Raw genomic sequence first — 19,386 nt, 5'->3', positions numbered from 1 at the left:
TGGCCTCAAACTCAGAAATCTGCCTGCCTCTGCCTCCCAAGTGCTGAGATTAAAGGCATGTGCCACCATTGCCTGGCTTACAATGTATTTTGATCATATTCATTCTAAACTCCCATTTCTGCTCCTCCCCCAACATGACTCCTCCCACAGAGTGTGTGCCAACAGCCTTGAATTCCAAGTCTATACACTTTAGTCCGTCCCTCTGCAATACCAGGCTGGCCTCTTGTGCATCTGTCTCCCCCCCCCCCCCCCCCCCCCCCCCCCCCCTGCTCCCTGTACCTATATACAGTGTTAAGTACTTATAGACAAGGCTGGGTAGGATAGCACATGCCTTTAATCCTAGCACTTGGGAGCCAGAGACAGGCTGATCTCATAAGTTCAAGGCCAGCTTAGTACACAGACTAAGTTCCAGGTCAGCCATGGATACATAGAGACCCTACCTTAATAAAAGCATTTATACCTATTATTTAATGGTAACTTACATGTATAAAGGGGGTCAAACAACCCTCTCACAGTGGTCCCCTAAGACTATTGTAAAACACATTTACATTGACTCATAACTAGCAAAATTACAGTTATGAATTAGCAATGAAATAATTTTATGGTGGGGGGTCACTATAACACAAGGACCTGTATTAAAGCTTAGGAACCACTGGCTTAAGTGGCATGAATTGAAACCTGTTCGCCTGCCTGTGGAAACTGCTATTCTCTGTGTTCTCACGTTAGTGAGGTTTTTCTCTGAAATAGCCAGGATTTGCTCTGTCCCTAATGGGTGTATTACCAAAGTTTGAACTCCTTCTTCCTACAGATTCTGGTTACTGATATGGCTTGCCCCTGATAGGTGAATCCAGCATGGGAGACGACAAGGTGTTTGGGCTGTGCTCTGTGTGACATCACCTGAAGCGTATCCTGTCAGCCGGACTGTTGGTTGTTTTTGTGTCAGATTTGCTTTACAGAAGAGTTAGGCCATATTTCGAAAGCAGGATAGGATGGTGGAGGGGAGGATCGGGCAGGATCGGGTGTGAGAATGGGGCCATAAGTTACTTTGAAATGAAAGACCAGCCAGTCAGCTCTCAAATGCTTCATTTGGAAAGCCTGGATGAACAATGCCCAAGCAACCAAAACAAAGTAATTATCCGACTGAGTTAGACACTGATTTCTCTATGGGCTGGGCCAAGCAGGGCATTTTGATTTCATGAGTCTTCTCCAAAGGAATCCAGAAATCAGATCAGTCACCGACAAGGCCCAGTGTCCCTGAAACGAGCCTTCGGAGGACACTGTTGATTTTGACTTTGGAGACTCCAGAAGAGGACGTGAAGTAGCAATGGTTAGACTAAGCCTGGGTTAGGCTAGCCTAGGGAATGCAGAGCTGGTCCTCTGTTGCTACTATTTGAGGCTGAACAGCTGTGGAACCCAAAGTTATGTACTTGTAGGTTGTGGCTAACACACATTCGTAGTCTGTAAGTGGCTTTTTCTTTTCTTTTTTTTTTTTTTTTGAGACACTATGTAGCCTTGGCTATCTAGGAACTTGATTGTGTAGACCAGGTTGGCCCTGAACTCAAGAGTTCTTCCTCGTCGGGTGGTGGTGGTACACGCCTTTAATCCCAGCACTTGGGAGGCAGAGACAGGCGGATTTCTGAGTTTGAGGCCAGCCTGGTCTACAGAGTGAGTTCCAGGACAGCCAGGGCTACACAGAGAAACCCTGTCTCGAAAAGCCAAAAAAGAAAAAAGAAAAAAGGGAGGTGAACTAATCCTCACTCAGGCAATCACTGAACCTAAATGACAGCCAAGGAGGGGGTGCTGCCAGCAGGGTTCCCAACCCCCACGACTGGACTTGCAGCTTCCAAAACATACGAAAAAGAAGCAAAGTAAAAACTTGGCCTGGTAGCCTGTAATCCTAGCAGAGGTCGAAGGATTGGGAGTTCAAGGTCACTTGATGCTACATAGCAAGTTCAAGTAACGAGAAACTGTCTCGAAAAGAATTTTTTTAAGAAACAAAAGTAAAACTAGTTAGTCTATCCATGTGTTACAGTGTTTCAACCATTTCAGACTCATTACTCTTACAACCTTGCATATACCCTACGGACTTTAAACCAGCATCTCCCTCAGCGGGGTGGAGTGCAGGCCTCAACTTGTTGCCAGGAGCAAAGGAGGGAGCCTTCCAGCAGAGGAAAGAGATTGGACGGAAGTCTGCATCACAAACTAGGAATAAGAAAGAAGAAAGGGCCCAGTGGTGGTAGTGCACGCCTTTAATCTCAGCACTTGGGAGGCAGAGGCAGGTGGATTTCTGAGTTCGAGGCCAGCCTGGTCAACAAAGTAAGTTCCAGGACAGCCAGGGCTACACAGAGAAACCCTGTCTCGGAAAACCAAAATAAAAAAAAAAAAAAATTCTTCCTCCTGAGGGCTGCTGGTATTAAAGGTGTGGGCCACCATCCCTGGAAAATGTCACCTTTTACATCCTTTTGCAATGATTTACCCTATTTGTCAGACTAGTCCTGGGAGTAAACAGAGCTCTCACGTGAGAACTAGAGAGGTCCGACTGGTCAGATATTTGGTGAAACCTTGCTTCGGGTGGGTGTTAGAAATTGCTTTCCGAGCCAGGAGGTATCAGATTCTTCAGAAAATTCTCAGGCCAAGAAGTGATATTCCCGGGTTGAAATAATACAGCTGGTGGCCTTGTTGGGGCTTTCTATTGGGTTTCTTTCCCAAGTCCTTATGGAGTACGTAACGTGGAGTGTACGTACGGAGCGTTGGCTGGCACTTCCTACGTCGCGCCGCCGGTTTAACAGAAGACTAGAGTCTACGTTGCTCTGTGAACGTTTGGTATATTCCCGGGCTTCCAGAATGGGCGTGTTTGGAGAGATGGGCGGTCCGGTGGGTGGGATTTTGTTTCCTGCTAGCTTAAGGGGTGGGGCTCGGGGTCTCCATGGAGACGGCTTCTACCCGCCAGACAAGCCAGGAGGAGAACGGCCGCCCTGATGGATGCGGACAGCCTCTTGTTGTCGCTGGAGCTGGCGTCTGGCAGTGGGCAGGGACTCAGCCCGGACCGTCGGGCCTCGCTGCTCACGTCCCTTATGCTGGTGAAGCGTGATTACCGCTTCGAGAGGGTCCTTTTCTGGGGCCGCATCCTGGGCCTTGTCGCGGATTACTACATCGCACAGGGCTTGAGTGAGGACCAACTCGCACCACGCAAGACGCTCTACAGGTGAGGCTGCAGGTGGACCCCGAAGGGTGGTAGGTGCAACTCCGGCTGGGGGAGGTGGGTGCTCCCAGGACCTACGCAGGAAGCACTTGTCGGTGGGCTTGAGGGAAATGGGCAGTTGAAGAGCTTGGGGACCGGGATAATTGTGTGGGTTCTGTGGATTCTGGGAAAGTGGCCTGGGCAGGATCCGAAGAGGCAACCTTGTCAGCCAGGAGGAGCATGAGAAACTAGATGGATTCGTTATAGACAGAAGGCTAAACTGAGCAGGCACAAAGTGAGAGGTCCTGGAGAAGGCGACCTGGTGTAGAATTCAGGTTCTAGCTGTGGACTGGATTTGGCTTGGACAAGTCAGAGGCTCTGGGACTTGTACTGGGGATGTTTAGAAACTTCTCTCTTGGGAGTGTGGGCTCTTCAGCCGGAGGCGCCCTCGGAAGCACAAGACTTGTAAAATGGGAAAGAGCTAGGAGGAATCCTGCAATGTAAACCTCACAACCTCTTTCAGAGTTCCCCAGGATGATGGGGGACCCAGCATCAACATACCTATCATGTCATTAAAGCACTCAAGTGGGAGGTATCCGGGGACTTTATTTATCTACCCACGCATCAAACCGGCACTGAAGGAGAATCAGAGGTTCAAGGTCAGCCTCAAACATGGGGTTTGAAGCCAGTCTGGGGGTTGGGGGGCTGGAGACATGACTTTGTCCTTAAGAGCACTGAGTGCTTTTCTGAACAACTGGGGTTCAATCAGTAGCACCTACCTGGAGTTCAGAACTATCTATAACTCCCTCTTCCATCTTCTGAGGACACTGTACACAAGGTGCATGTACATACCTGTAGGCAAAATACTCATACACACAAAATAATTTTTTAAAAATTCCCTGCCTCAAAACAGTGCTAGAACTGAGGTCTAGCTAAAGTGATGCTGAGAGCCCTGGGCCTTTTGGAGAGCTAAGCTCCATCAGGGAGCAGCTACTCTGGGTTCTGAAAGGTGGGCACCTGCCCACAGCTGCCAGCTGGAGAGACCCTCCTGCACGCCAACCAAAGGCCTTGCACATTTACGGAAGACGCAGGAAGTGAACTGGACAGAGGTAGCCATGATAGGGGAAGTCAAGAGTTTAACTTTGCCCATAGGCCAGCAGGGAACACCTGTGGGGTTATAAGCAAGACGAGCCTGCTCGTATCTGAGTGGGCAGATGATCTGGAAGGATGGTGGGATGGGCATTTAGGGGTCTTTGTAGTGTCCACAGGCAAGGGTCTGGGGGGAAGATGGCTGAGGGAATGGAGGTGTGGGAAAGATTCGAGAGAAAGACTGACAGGTTAGATGAAGCTGGCAGAGAGTTTGGCAGAAAGTTCGAGGCTGGTCCATCTAATGGGTCAGCTAAGTGTTGACCCTGCTTACTGTTGAGAATTGGGGCAACGGGATCTGGCTCAGGCCTGTAATCCCAGCACTAGAGATACCGAGACAGAAGGATTTCAAGGCCAGCCTGACACCCTCTTCTGGTATGTCTGAAGACTGCTACAATGTACTCACATACATTAAATAAATAAATAAATAAATAAATCTTAAAAAAAAGAAAGAAAGAAAGAAAGAAAGAAAGAGAATTGCTTCCATCAGCTTGCTGTAGTCAGATCTGTTGAGAGCATTTTCCTGATTAATGATTAACTCGACCCAGCCTACCTGGACAGGGAGTGAGCATGGAAAACAAGCCAGCGAGTGGCACTCCTCTATGGTTCCTGCCTCTGCCTTTGCTTGAGTCCCCATCTGATGTGAAAGCCAAATGCCCTGGTTGTCCTGAAACTCCATAGACCAGGCTGGCCTCAAACTCAAACTCAAACTCAAAACCAGGCTGCCTCTGCCTCTTGCGTGCTGGGATTAAAGGCGTACACCATCACACTCAGTTCCCAGGCAGGTTCTTGAACAATGAGGGCAGAAATCATGGGGGCAGTGAGGAAGACCACCCCACTCCTCCACCCCTGGGAGCACAGGGTCTCATGTATCCCAGAGTGGCCTTGAACTCCCTGCATAGTAAAGGATGGCCTTGAAATTGAGATTCTCTATTTTATACTTCTCAAGTGTTTGGATTACAAGTGTGTGGAATATAACAAACAAACAAACAATACCTTTTTTTTTTTTTATAGTGGTGACCAAACCCATAATTGTAAAAAATTCAGCTTCCAGAGAGATATCTCTGGAACCTCACAGTCCAGATGTCTTTCATGTCAGATAGTCAGGACTGGGACTGGCTGTACTTACAGCGTGACAATTTAACAGCGCTGCTCAGTAGAAAGCAAGCCTTGCACTGAACTCGGATCTAGTCCCTGACTAGTGACTTGTGATGCATTTCGTTCATCCAATCCTGAGCAGTGGCAATCCCCAGGCTGAGTCTCTGAGCTGTGGTTAAGGTGGACAGTTTAGGGGCATTAAGATACATTTTAGGAGGTGGTGGGATGGCTCATCGGGTAAGAGCACCGATTGCTCTTCCAAAGGTCCTGAGTTCAAATTCCAGCAACCATATGGTGGCTCACAACCACCTGTGATGAGATCTGATGCCCTCTTCTTGTGTGTCTGAAGATAGCTACAGTGTATTTATTTACTTATTTTGGTTTTTCGAGACAGAGTTTCTCTGTATAGCCCTGGCTGTCCTGGAACTCACTCTGTAGACCAGGCTGGCCTCGAACTCAGAAATCTGCCTGCCTTTGCCTCCCAAGTGCTGGAATTAAAGGTGTGCGCCACTACTGCCTGGCTTTTTTTTTAAAGATTTTATTTATTTATTTTATGTATATGAGTACACTGTAGCTGGATAGATGGTTGTGGTTGCTGAGATTTGAACTCAAGACCTTTGGAAGACAGTCAGTGCTCTTAACCTCTGAGCCACCTCACCAGCCCCAGTGTACTTATTTATAATAATAAATCTTTAAAAAAAAAAAAAAGACTGTGGTGGCCCATGCCTTTAATCCCAGCACTTTGGAGGCAGAGGCAGGCGGATTTCTGAGTTTGAGGCCAGCCTGTTCTACAGAGTGAGTTCCAGGACAGCCAGAGAGACCCTGTCTCGAAAAAAAAAAGATGCATTTAAGATTTATAAACATTTTATTTTATTATTATTCACCTGCCTCTGCCTCCCAAGTGCTGGCATCAAAGGCGAGCACCACCACCGCCTGGCAAACATTTTAAACTTAGCTGGATACGTTTATGTGGACTTAACATAAGCTAAAGTCATCTAAGAGGAGGGAAACTCAATACCCATGTGTGCTGGGAATTGAACTCGGGACCTTTTGGAAGAGCAGTCAGTGCTCTTACCCACTGAGCCATCTCTCCAGCCCCAGGGCAGGTTCAGTTCAGGGCATTTTCATAGTGATAAACCGAGGAGGACCCAGACTATTGTGGGCAGTGCCATCCCTAAGCTGGCGGTCCTGGGTTCTATGAGAAAGCAGGCTGAGCAAGCCATGAGGGCAAGTCAGTAAGCAGCACCCTCCACAGCCTCTGCATCAGCTCCTGCCTCCAGGTTCCTGCCCTGACTTCCTTCAAGAATGAACCATGATATGCATTTGTAAACCAAATAAACCCTTTCCTCCTAAGTTGCTTTGGTTATGATGTTTCATTATAGTAACCCTAACTAGGACAATCTCCATGGGCTCATTGAAGTCCTGGTCTTATACAGGTCAGAGTGGACTCAGACTTAATAAGCAGCTGAGGATGTAGCAGCTAAAATTTAAAAAATCTTGATGTCTCTACTTGAAAATAAATAAGGAAATTAAAATTATGCTAATAGAGAGGCAGGCCTCTGCTGGTGGCCTTCTGTGGATTTTGCTGCTCCAGAAGATGACCTCTCCTGGAAGTTGGGTACACCCTAGGAACTTGGACCCTCCTCATATTACTCTGTGTGAGCAACCGTCAATTTATTAGTCAGAACACTGGCTTCCAAACCAGCACATTATGTACCAAGGAGACCGTGCTGGTTGGGGAAATGTGATGCATATCCTGCCATGGTGTCAGCTTCTCTGATGCTGAACCAGAAGCCACTAAGACACAAGTTCAGGACAGGCAGGGCTACACAGAGAAACCCTGTCTCAAACAAACAAACAAATAAAAAACCAAAACCAACCAAACAAACAAAACCCATGGGTCCTCTGGAAGAATAGCAAGCACTCTTAGGTGCTGAGCCATCTCTCCAGCCACTGACCCACTATGTATATGTATATGCATATATATATGTATAAAATACATATATAAAATATTTTTATAAATTTTAAAATTTATTTTATGTGCATGGGTGTTGTCTTAATTTGGGTTTTAATGCTGTAAAGAGACACCTTGAGCAAGACAACTCTTATAAGGACAACATTTAATTGGGGCTGGCTTACAGGTTCAGAGATTCAGTCCATTATCATCCTAGAGGGAAACATGGCAGCATCAAATCCGTCATGGTGCTGGAGAAGGAGCTGAGAGTTCTACATCTTGATCCAAAGGCAGCAGGAGAGACTCTCTCTTCCACCCTGGGCAGAGCTTAAGCATAGGACCTCAAAGCCCACCCCCACAGTGATGCACTTCCTCTAACACGTCCTAATAGTAGGACTTCCCATGGGTCAAGCATACTCAAACCACCACGGGTGTTTTGCCTGCACATATACCTGTACACCATGTGTGAGCCTGGTGTTTTCAGAGGCCAGAAGAGCACATCAGACCTTCTGGAACTGAAGTTACAGACAGATGTGAGCCACCATCTGGGTGCTGGGGACCAAACTCAGGTTCCTTGGAAGAACATTAAGTGCTTCTAACTGCTATTTCTCCAGATCCCAAAATAGGATAGTTTAAAGAAGAGTGAGATATACATCAGATGGAATGTATATCAAACGTTAGGGTGGATTGTACCATGAACACCTTGAAGAGTCCTGGGATGAAGGTCTTTTCAAAGCTCTTGGCTTTCCTGTAAAAAGGATGGTGGGAACAGGGCACAAGGGGAACTGGAGTCCAGCATGGTTTGTGTGTTGTTGGCAGCCTGAACTGCACAGAGTGGAGCCTCTTGCCCCCTGCCACAGAGGAGATGGCCATACAGACATCTGTGGTGAGTGGCCGCTTCATGGGCGATCCTTCACACGAGTATGAACACACCGAGCTCCAGAAGGTCAACGAAGGAGAGAAGGCCTTTGATGAAGAAGTGGTGGTAAGTTCAGGGTTACGGGGAGGTAAATGCAGGTGTGTGTGTGTGTGTAAATGCAGGGCTGGGGGAGTGGTAAGTGCAGAGGTGGGGGTGTGTGCTATGGGGGGAGTGTGCTGGAAGGGTCTGAACAAATGTCAGTCATGGCCAAGGGTCAATGGGAGAATGTGTGAGGACCACAGACAAAAGCCTAGTGTCCTCCAGCCCCACAAGCCAAACACAAATCAACACAAGAACAGAGAGTGCTGCTCCAGAGAGGGCTGGAGAGATGCTCAGCAGTTGAGAGCACTGGCTGCTCTTTCAGAGGTCCTGGGTTCCATTCCCAGCACCCATATGGGAGCTTACAACTGTCTGTGATTCTAGTTCCAAAGGATCCAGTGACCTCTTGTGACCTCTGTGAGCACCAGACATGAAAGCGGTGCACAGACATAAGTGCAAGCAAAGCACTCCCACATAAAAATAGCATGATCCTAGCCTGGAAGAAAGAAGAGCAAGTCCCACTAAGATCTATCGTCATGGCCGTCGCCATTGCCCAGGTGTGCACTGAGTCCCTGGGGAGCTAGGGGCTTTGCTGCTGCACCTGTGCCCGTCCTAACAGCCCTCGTTACCATCCAGGTGGGCAAGAGGGCACTGGAGCTAGTGACTAAGACCACCTGAGGGACGGGCAGAGAGCAGACGGGCAGCTCTTGTAAAACCTGACTTCCCATGGGGCTGGAGAGAAGGGTCTGTGCTGTATCCTGTGGACTGGGAATGTTTATACATGTTATTATCACCATTATTGTTATCATCATTATTATTAATTGTTATGTTGGTCTTTTGAGACAGGGTTTCTCAGTGTAGCCCTGGCTGTCCTGGAACTCACTCTGTAGACCAGGCTGGCCTGAGACTCAGAGATCCACCTGCTTCTGCCTCCCAAGTGCTGGGATTAAAGGCAAGAGTTACCACTGCCTGGCTTTTATTATTAATTTTTGTTGTTCTTCTTATTATTATTTAACAGTGCTGGGGATCAAAACTAGGTCTTCTGCCATTGAAGTACATTAATGTATTTATTTTTGTGTGAGGTCGGGGTCTCCCATGGAGGTCAGAGGGCAACTGTGGGAGTCACTTCCTCCCTCTTATGTAAGTTCTAAAGCTAGGCCTCAGGCCATTAGGCTTCGTGGCAAGTACCATGTCCCACCATAGCCCTTTTGGACTAATCTTAATTTTACTAGATAATACACATAATACACCACATGGTTCCTGAGTCATAGGCACTAAAAGAAATGTAATAAAACTTGCTTTCTTCCTCTTTTCTAGGGAACATTATGTAACTGTTGAGCATGTACCCCTGTCCTGTCCAGCTCCTTCTACTGTATCAGCAGCCTTGACTTGGCCCAGTAGCTCAAAGGGCACAGTCACAGGCCTGGCATTACAAGCCTGCATTTTTCCATGATCCTTGACAAGCTGACTCCATTTTGAAGACTGGAATGCTATATCTAGACGTCAGTGCCAAGTAACCCCTGGCATCTATATGTGTTTCCTTTTAAACAAAATTCTAAAATGTCAGTGCAGGGCTGCAGAGTGGCTGAGTTGTTTGTCCAAAGCCCTTGTTGCTCTTACAGAGGACCTGGCTCAGCCTAAGCACATGGTGCTTCATAACTGGCTATAGCCCTGGTTCCAGGGGCTCCAACATGACACACTCTTCTGACTTCTATGGGCACCAGACATATGCATGGTCCACAAACATACATGCAGGCAAAACACCCATATGTACTAAAGTAATAAAACAAAGTATATTAAAAAATATAAACTGGCAGTGTGGTACCTCCATGGCCCTGTACATTGCCTCTTTTATGAAAATTTATCTTTCAGAGACCTTTCCGTATCAGCACCCTAACCAGCCATCCGGATTTTTGTGCCAGTGTGTAAATGTACTGTGTTTAAACAATATCTGATTCATGGAAAGTAGTTTCCAGGTTTCAGCTCTGACAAGCATGTCATGCCAAGTGGCCTTGGACTGACGTCATTTCAAATGTGTGTGTACTTTATCTAAAGGGCCAGTTCCTAGAAATGCCACTGGGGTCAAAAAGTAAGGAGCCATGTTCTGAAGCTAACCCAGATGAGAATTCAAAACATGGGTGATGCTACAGTCTGTGTCTAGGCGGTCTCAGGGGCAGCCGCATCTTCCACCTGATAAATGCACTTTCCTGAGCCTCCAGTTCTCTTTCTGTATAGTTAGGGTGGCTATATTTACTCTTGCAGGCTTGTGGCTGGGGGTGGGAGGATGTTCTGAATGTTAGTTTCTGCCTCCCCTCGCCAGTCCTGTGTTAGGTGGCTTTGTGTTCAGACACCTCTGTCCACAGACTTCTGTATCAAGCTCAGCTTGCTCTCTTGTCCTTTCTTTCTTTCTTTCTTTCTTTTTTTTTTTCTGAGACAGGGTTTCTCTGTGTAGCTCTGGCTGTCCTGAAACTCACTCTGTAGAACAGGCTGGCCTCGAACTCAGAAATCCGCCTGCCTCTGCCTCCCAAGTGCTGGGATTAGAGGCGTGCGCCACCACTGCCCATGTCTCTTGTCCTTTCTGCTGCACCCTGTTAGGAACTACTAAGGAATATCATCTGTGTAAGGTCTGATAACCTTATGGGGAAATGTTTGGTGATGTCAAGCCTAAACTGTGATCCCAATTTTACATTAAATATATGCATGAAAATAAAGAATAGAAGGAAGCATATCAACATGTTAATGATTGGGAGGTAGGATAGTCTTAATCCCCTTTGATATGTTTTTCTATATTATCCAAATAACGTACAGTGAACATGATTATTTTCATATATATGAATCATATGATACATGTATATGACTTTTATTATTTTTAGTGTGTATGTGTGTCTTTGTTTGGGCAAGTATGTGCCATGGTATAAGTATGGAGGTCAGAGGATAACTTTAGAGAGTCAGTTCTCCCACCTTGCACTTTAAAAACAAAATCTACTTATTTTATGTCTCTGGGACCGGAGTTACGGGTGGTTGTGAGCTGTGGATGCTACGACTCAGACCCAGAGCAGCCCACCGGTATGCTCAGCCTCTGAGCCATCTCTCCAGCTCACCTCTACTTGTTTTCCTTAAGGCAAGGTCTCTGTTGTTTCCGTAGCTATGTTATTTACTCTAGACTAGCCATCCCTTGAACTGGGCAGTCTGTCTTTGCGTTCCCCTCACCATAGGAATGCCAGCATTACAGATGTGTGTTCCTGTATCCAGGTATCCAACTTTTTATATTTGTTCCAGGTTCAGATAATCAGGCTTGCAAGAAGCTGGCCATTCATTTGCTGTGTTGCTGGGGGTGACTTTGAACATGACCTGGTTTATGGGGCCCGGAGGATTGCACCCTAGGTCTTGTAGAAGTTAAGCAAACATTCTTCCCACTGAACTAAAAGCTACCCCTGATTTCCTAACTTGTTTTCTTCGAGACATGATCTTATGTAGTCCTTGGTGGCCTGAAGCTCTGTATGTAAATAAGGATGATCTTGAATCCCAATCCTTGTGTCTCCACTTCCCCTAGTGTTAAGGTTACAGGTGTGTGCCAGCACGTGTGATGTGGTGGATCTGAACCCAGAGCATTGTACATACTAGGTAAGAGCTATACAGACTGCTTTCATTATTGCTGCTTTCTTGCTCCATATTTTCAAAGGCAGAATAAAAAGCCTTTAAGCATGATCTCTGGAAGGGAACATAGCAAACTCATCATGGTGGGGAGAAAGAGAGAGAGAGGGAGAGAGAGAGACAGAGACAGAGACAGAGACAGAGAGACAGAGACAGAGAGAGAAAGAGACAGAGAGAGACAGAGACAGAGAGAGACAGAGAGAGAGAGACAGAGAGAGACAGAAATGCATACTCAGCACAACCCAAGTCCGAGGCTCCTCAAGGGAAAAGACTTGGCCATGCAGAGCTTCATTTTGCGCCTCAGATGAGCAGGCACTGTATCCTGGCAGGATGCTCCTCTTCTGTCTCCCTAGGTCCAAATCAAGGAAGAGACTCGCTTGGTGTCCATCATTGACCAGATTGACAAGGCTGTGGCCATCATCCCTCGAGGTGCCCTCTTCAAGACCCCTTTTGGAGTCACCCACGTCAATCGGACCTTTGAAGGTAAGCTCCCTGTGGATCTTCTCTACGCAGGAGATGTGAAGACCCAGTTGACTATGTCTAGGGGAACAGGGGCATCTGCCCTCCTTGGAGAAGGGTGCTTGGGTCTACAGTGCCGGGGAGGATGGGCTGCTGGTCGGCTGCTGTTGGCTGGTGGTCTAGTTTCGGTCTGTTGCTGTGAACAGTGCCCTGACCAAAAGTAGCAGAATGAAGGGGAGGGTACAGTCCATCTTAGCAGGAGCTTGAAACAGCTACGCACATCACAGTTAGGAGCAGAGAGAAATGAGCACGCGCACACACACACACACACACACACACACACACACACACACACACACACACGTGCTTGCTTTATGCTCAGCTAGCTTTCTTTACTCAACCCACAGGTTGAGAATGACTGCTCTCCGTACTTCTTTTTTCTTTAAGCTTTTAAAAAATATTTATTTTATGTATACAACTATACTATAGCTGTCTTCAGACACACCAGAAGAGGGCATCAGATCCCATTATAGATGGTTGTGAGCCACCATGTGGTTGCTGGGAATTGAACTCAGGACCTCTGGAAGAGCAGTCAGTGCTCTTAGCCACTGAGCCACCTCTCCGGCCCCGTCTCTGTACTTCTTCATTAAGACTCTCCCTGCACTCTATTTTTTAAATTTTTTAAATGATTTTTATGATTTTTTGAATAGAGACTAAAACATGCATTTTTTTCCTAGTGAATATATACTGTGGCTTACGGAATAAACACACAGAAACAGAAAATAAGAGGAACTCTTTGTGCATTCAAACAAGCCAGAGCTAAATAGTGAGACGCTGTCTCAAAAATATAAAAAAAATAATGAAAAACAAGCAAGCAGACAGACAAACAGACAAACAAACTCCTTCCCTGGGTGATTCATGGTTGTGCTGGTTGACAGTCCGGTGTAAGCAGTGCAGCTGAAAAGCGTTAGCAGTCACTGAAACCTGAGGTTTGTGACCATTAGAAGTGTACATGGTGACTTGAGGTTTCCTGCTTCAAGGTTACCTGCTTCTTGCCAAGGAGCAAGGCCCCTTTCTTGCTCCTCTTTCATGGGTCAGGATCACGTATGGGGGAAGGGAATGAGCTCCATTTTGTGGCTTGGGTCATCTCTCTGGTGGACAGAACCCTGCAGAGCTGCCTCCCCTGGACAGCCATGTGGGGGGAAAGGAGCCCCTGGCTTTGGGTTAACTGTTCTCCATCCACCTCCTCCCCAGGCCTGCCCTTGTCTGAGGTCAGGAAGCTTAGCTCATACTTCCACTTCAGGGAGGCTATTGATCTGAAGAGCAAGACCTTGCTTGAGAAGTCGGACTTGGAGCCCTCACTGGATTTCCTGGACTCCCTGGAGTATGACATCCCCAGAGGTAAGAAACAGGCCTTTAGCTTCAGGGTGTGGGGCTGGCCTTCAGATCAAACCAGTAGATCAACCATCCACCTTCCTTCTCTATGGCCAGGGCTGAGAACCTGGGCCGGCATGGCACTGGCAGCTCACCAGTGACCTCTTGACCTCTTGAGGGTGGGTTTCGCCAGAGCCTGGTCTTAAGTGAGGAGCAGGGAAGTAAAGTGACTCAGTGTCTCTCGAGATTTTAGTAGATGGTTGTTGTTGTCGTTGTCATTTTTAATGCATGTCTGAGCTTTTTTTTTCCAACCAGTTTTTAGTGTGTTTTGTTTTTTTGTTTGTTCTTTTTTGTTTTGCTTTTTCAAGACAGGGTTTCTCTGTGTAGCCTTGGCGGTCCTAGAATTCACTCTGTATTAGGCTAGCTTCAAACTCAGAGAACCACCTGCCTCTGCCTCCCAAGTGCTAGGGTCAAGGTGTGCGCCACCACTGCCTGGCCAATGGTTATTTTTAGGTCAAAAATTTTTGATGGATTCATTTGTGTGTGCATGTCATAATGCATGTGGAAGTCAGAGGACACCTTGTGGGAGTCAGTTCTCTCCTTCCACCCTGTGGGCTCCAGGGAACTAACTCAGATGGTCAGGCTTGGCTGTAAGCACCTTAATTGATAAGCCACCTTGCTCCCCATGGTATTTTAAGTTAAAAACCTTCTTTTTATTTTCTTTAATGGATAAAACTATATTTATCATGAACACTATGTTTTAAAGCATATATATACTTTATAAAATAGTTCAGTGTAGCTAACAAATGCATTGCTTCAGATAGTTCCCCTGTCTCCAGGAGCACACTTGTCTGCTATCACATTTTCCAGGAGTATAATATAAAGCCAACGGTGGTGGTGCAAACCTGTAATCCCAGGACGCAGATGCCGGGACTCAACTATATCTGCATTTCTATGTCTAAATCCTATATACCTGCATCCTCGTATAGTCATCATTCACAAGGGCTACCATGCTTTACGTTAGCCCTTTAGGCTTATTCCTCCTCTCTACATCCTGCTGTTTCCTGTGTCCTTTGATGATATAACTCTGTATCTCCTGACATCCAACCCACTTTGGGAACAGCCATCCCCCTCCTCTTCTTCCAGACAAGATGCCATTATGTAGCAGGAGGATCAGAAGTTTAATGTCATCCTTGGCTACATAGTAAATTCTAGGTCAGCTGAGCTATATGAAATGAAACATCATTATTATTATTATTATTATTATTATTTTGAGTCAGGGTTTCTCTATGTAGTCCTGGCTGTCCTGGAACACACTCTGTAGACCAGGCTGGCCTCAAATTTGCAGAGATCCACCTGCTCTGCCTACTGGGTGCTGGGATTAAAGGCACATGCCATCCACTCAGCCAAAAACTGGATTTTATATATATATATATAATATATATATATTATTATATTATAATATATTAATTATAATATATACATATTATATATATATATACACACATATATTTCTAGGCCCAGGAGTTCCTGGAAAGCTTTGGTGGAAAGAGCTGAGGAGGCTTAAAAGAAAGGCCTGTGATCAGAAGGCAGTGTGCAGTGGATAGAGAAGGGCAAGCAAGCTCTCAGGTTCCTGTCTCAGGGCCACTAACAGTCCCAGGGATGATGGCCCTGAGGAGCACCTGAGCCAAGTCACCTTGAGTGTGGGCTTGTAGTGAGTGGCAGGTAGGTGGCTTCTGGGAGCAGTTGGCAACAGAAGGAAAATGACTATGGCTAGGATGGATCTCCCTTATCAGACACACACTCTTTCCTTCAAGGCTGTCTTCTAGTGAGAGAGCCGAAGGAGCTGCTGGGTGGCTCTCCTGCCTGGCAGATGCAATGGTGATGACTTGTGCAGAGTCGGGACTAGAACTCATGGAGGAGCTCCTGGGATTCCATGCCTGGCTAGAGGGGTGGAGTCTGTAGTTCTTTAGCTCTTTCTACTTAGGGAAGAGCATTAACAGTCATTCAAGATGGCTCGGGTCACCTCTCAGCAGGTGTGGTTGAAGTGGGCCTTGTCCTGGGGTCTCTGCTCCCTGTGCCCACAGAGATAAGCCGGGAGCTCACAGCTTCTCTCTAAACCAGCGTTGGTGGAAGATGAGCGAGAGGCATGTTGCTTGAGGCCAGTGTCTTGGCAGTGAGCTGCCCTGTGATACTCTGGGATGGAAAGTTTTGTGGGGATGATCCCTGGCAAGACCATCCTCCTGATGAGTGCTAAGACGTCTCTGACTGTGGGCTTGCATTGGAAGACAGCCGGAGCAGTGGGATGGGCAGCCACATTCCTTATTGGGACTCTGCCATTCACGACTGCTTAACCTCTCGCTGTCAGCAGAGCACGGAGCAGCTGCTGCATACCAATCTCTTTTGGTACCCATGAAATGGGAAAGACAACTCTCTTGTGTCAGGAAGGTTTGAGAGCAACCAAGAGAAGATGAAAAACAGAAGTTATATAGGAAGATATCGGGGGAGGGGATAAGGGTGGGGAGGGGCGCACAGAGGAGTAGGCAGCAGAGGCAGCAAGCAGGTGGCGGGGTCCTAAAAGAAGATTATTCAGTGCAATGCCCAGTTTGGGCAGCAGAGGGCAGCAAGAGTCCTGCAGCCAAGAAACTGACCTTTAAAAGCTGCTGTTGGTTAGTGAGACTGAGACCGACGGGGAGCCTGAAGAGAACGGGCAGTGTGGTATCGGCCTTATGGGGGTGTGTGCAGATGGCTTCTACGTCTTTTAGAAGCCACCCCTACCCCATTGCTTACTTACATTGGAGGCTGACACCAGAGCTGTCCTTTTCTTCCATCCCTGCTCTGGGAGGGTTGAGTCTACCTTGTGGTAAAGGGAATGGTGGCTTTCAGGAACCTGCAGCCATTTTTTTTTTTTTTTTTTTTTTTTTTTTTTTTTTAAATTTCATTTTAAGTGTATTTTGTTTGCATGTCTATCTGTGTACCACATGTATGCCTGGTGCCCATGGAGGCCACCATGGCACTGGGGTTAGATGTTTGTAAGCCGTCACATAGGTGCTGGGAGTCACACCTGAGTCCTAGCTGTTGAGCCACCCACCCAGTCCTTCCTGGCCATTGCTTACTGTGATGACGTTTAGGGGTTGAGGCTTGGGCTACCTGCTTTATCTGAGCCTGGCCCTTACTCTCCTTGTGTCAGCCTGTCTTCCTGGGAGGCTGGGGACCGAAGCCCACTCCAGCCTAGGGCCCCACATTGGGGAGGTGGGCAAGACCCTGGCATTGGGAAATCCAAGAGGATCTTCTGCCAACTGCATAGGGTCAGCTGCTGAGCTCCAAGGCTGATCTCCTCAGAGCACAGGTATTCTGGAGAGGAAGCCAGGTCTGAAGAGACCTGGGGCTGTGAACTGAACCACCAGACTATTTCTTCAAAGCCTGTCTGGGCCTTGTTTTTCCATATTTGCAGTTGAGATAGAGGTGAAGGTGACAGGTACACACTGTGTGTCTGCTGACGCACAGAGAGAGACAGAGAGGGAGGGGAGCGGGAGGAGAGGAGAGAAGGGAAGAGTGAGCACCGGGTGTATGTATGTGTCAGAGTCTCCCGGATGATGAGCTGACTGAACCAGGGAGGTTGAGAGGGCAGGAGCATGCTGGGAATGCACGGGAAGGCAGAGAGGCTGGCCCCTGGCATGCTGCAACTCAGCTCGCACCCTTTGGCCTGCTTGGCCTTGTCCTCGCTGGCTTCTGTATTTTTTTTTAACTTCCTCACAGTTTACCCATGTTGCTGGGCTTGGGTTACTTAGCCCAGCCTTGGTTCCCCATCTACTGGAAGCAAGAGATGAGCACACATGCTGGTCTGAAGGGTCCCATGCCAACCTGCTGCTGGTTGAAGTGGTAGATATCTGGGTGCAGTGGGGTTAGGGGAGAGCCTAGGTTGCCTTTCCCAGGCTAGTGCTTGGGCGAGGGGAGCTGCAAGCCAGCCTCCCTGGGAGAGCAGAGCAATTAGAGTGTGGTCTTGCTTATCTCACGGAGGCTGTGTAGCTGTGGGCTCCAAGGGCAAAGAGGGATTGGGTCTGTGTAGAAAGCTGTCCAAATGATGTTCTGGGCCCCAGTAATGTGACTTAAGGCTAGAGAACAGTAGATTTCTGGGTCTGTTTGTTGCCAAGGATCAAACACAGGGGCCCTGGGACACTGTTCTGTCACACTCCATTCCTTGTCTCTCCTTAAGCAGTGTTTTCTGGAGACTTGTGACGGAGAAAGCCACCACAATTCTCAGGTGCCCAGAGGACAGTTGGCTAGGTGCTGCACCAACCAGGGCCTGTTTTACTTGATGTTCTGATCCTTGACGGTGGCACTGGGGACTAGAGCAAGCCAGAAGCCCATGGTGCAGCCTTCACTTCGCTGTCCTGTGCATGGCTGAGTCAGGACCAGGGGCAGCAGACGTCCATGCTTCCAGAAAACTGTGGTTTTGACCCGGGCAGGCAGCTAGCTACACAGGGATACCCTTCTCTGATGCAGGGTGGCCCCTGAAGGGTGGAGACTGATTGAGTCGTGAGACTGCTGGGTGTGGAGTGACCAGGGTGGGCCATGGTTGGAGGTAGGCTGCGGGAAGCTCAAGTGGTGGGAGCCAGCACCGGGGCTGAGCTGGCAACTGATGAAGGCCCCAGAACAGCCCTCCGAGCATAACTGGTTGGTCCTGTACCAAAACCTTCAAAAGTTATTTGCCTTCCTGGCAGGGCCCAGAGCAGGGCTGTGGCTGGTTTGGGGGAGAGGCCTCGGTGCGCAGGGGAATAGAAGCCCAGATCTGCATCCAGAGGCGATTTTCCCAGGCTCCTTCCTCCCACACAGCGGCTCCCTCCCTTGGAGCTGGATCAGGCCCTTCCAGCCAAGTCATCCTAGCCGCACAGCTCAGCCTGATCTGAGCTGCCTGCCATCTTGAGTAGCATGGGGCAGACTCAGCAGCTGAGGTCTCCTCCCACCAGGCGTGGCTCCACCCGTCAGCACTTGGGAAGACCACTGAGGTAGAGGCCTGGAATGGCCCAACTTCAGCTTGAGCCCCTGGTTGTCTCATCTATCTTAGCAGAGGCTCAAGGTCAGTGACTTACTCTGGAGCAAGGAAAAGGAGCCACACCATCTTCGGGTCCCCTAAGTCCTAGCCTGGTGGCTCACCTCTTCACTATCTTCCCTGTGTCATAAGCAAGTGATGGTGGTAGTCAGGAGCACAGCAACCTTCCCAGTGGTACCTCAGCACCAGGCTCAACTGTCTGTCACTTCCAGGGTCTTGGAGCATCCAGATGGAAAGAGGCAATGCGCTGGTGGTGCTGCGCAGCCTGCTCTGGCCAGGCCTCACCTTCTACCACGCTCCTCGAACCAAGAACTATGGCTACATCTACGTGGGCACAGGCGAGAAGAACATGGATTTGCCCTTCATGCTGTAGGCCAGCAGGTTGGATATTTATGTGGAGCTGAAACACTATTTCATAAAGTTTAACCATTGGGCCTGTGTTTTCTGTTTTGATTTTTGTCACTTTGTCCCTCTGGCATTTAGTCACCTGGCTCTGAAAGGCCAGGAAA

At 48.0% G+C, this 19,386-nt stretch overlaps 1 protein-coding gene across 1 annotated transcript; it reads left to right on the top strand.

Moving 5' to 3' along the window:
• Window positions 1–2,886: 2,886 nt before the first annotated feature.
• Rsph9 (radial spoke head component 9) lies at window positions 2,887–19,311 on the top strand. The gene is made up of 5 exons (XM_031347625.1): window positions 2,887–3,205; window positions 8,199–8,364; window positions 12,345–12,474; window positions 13,705–13,851; window positions 19,090–19,311. Exons 1-5 carry the CDS (start codon window positions 2,979–2,981, stop codon window positions 19,248–19,250), a joined length of 831 nt encoding a protein of 276 aa, XP_031203485.1. The 5' UTR covers window positions 2,887–2,978; the 3' UTR covers window positions 19,251–19,311.
• The last annotated feature ends 75 nt before the right edge of the window (window positions 19,312–19,386 follow it).

Source organism: Mastomys coucha, unplaced genomic scaffold (genome assembly GCF_008632895.1).
Source record: "Mastomys coucha isolate ucsf_1 unplaced genomic scaffold, UCSF_Mcou_1 pScaffold3, whole genome shotgun sequence".
NCBI lineage: Eukaryota > Metazoa > Chordata > Mammalia > Rodentia > Muridae > Mastomys > Mastomys coucha.
The sequence above is the reverse complement of the archived record's forward strand: the minus strand, read 5'-3'. Positions and strand labels throughout refer to the sequence as shown.

Excerpts from the sequence above, each read along its gene's own strand:
- Rsph9 (XM_031347625.1), top strand. The coding sequence starts at position 2,979 with ATGGATGCGGACAGCCTCTTGTTGTCGCTGGAGCTGGCGTCTGGCAGT. Across the intron at positions 12,475-13,704 it reads CGTCAATCGGACCTTTGAAG|GCCTGCCCTTGTCTGAGGTC; the intron begins GTAAGCTCCCTG and ends CCTCCTCCCCAG. Across the intron at positions 13,852-19,089 it reads GGAGTATGACATCCCCAGAG|GGTCTTGGAGCATCCAGATG; the intron begins GTAAGAAACAGG and ends TGTCACTTCCAG.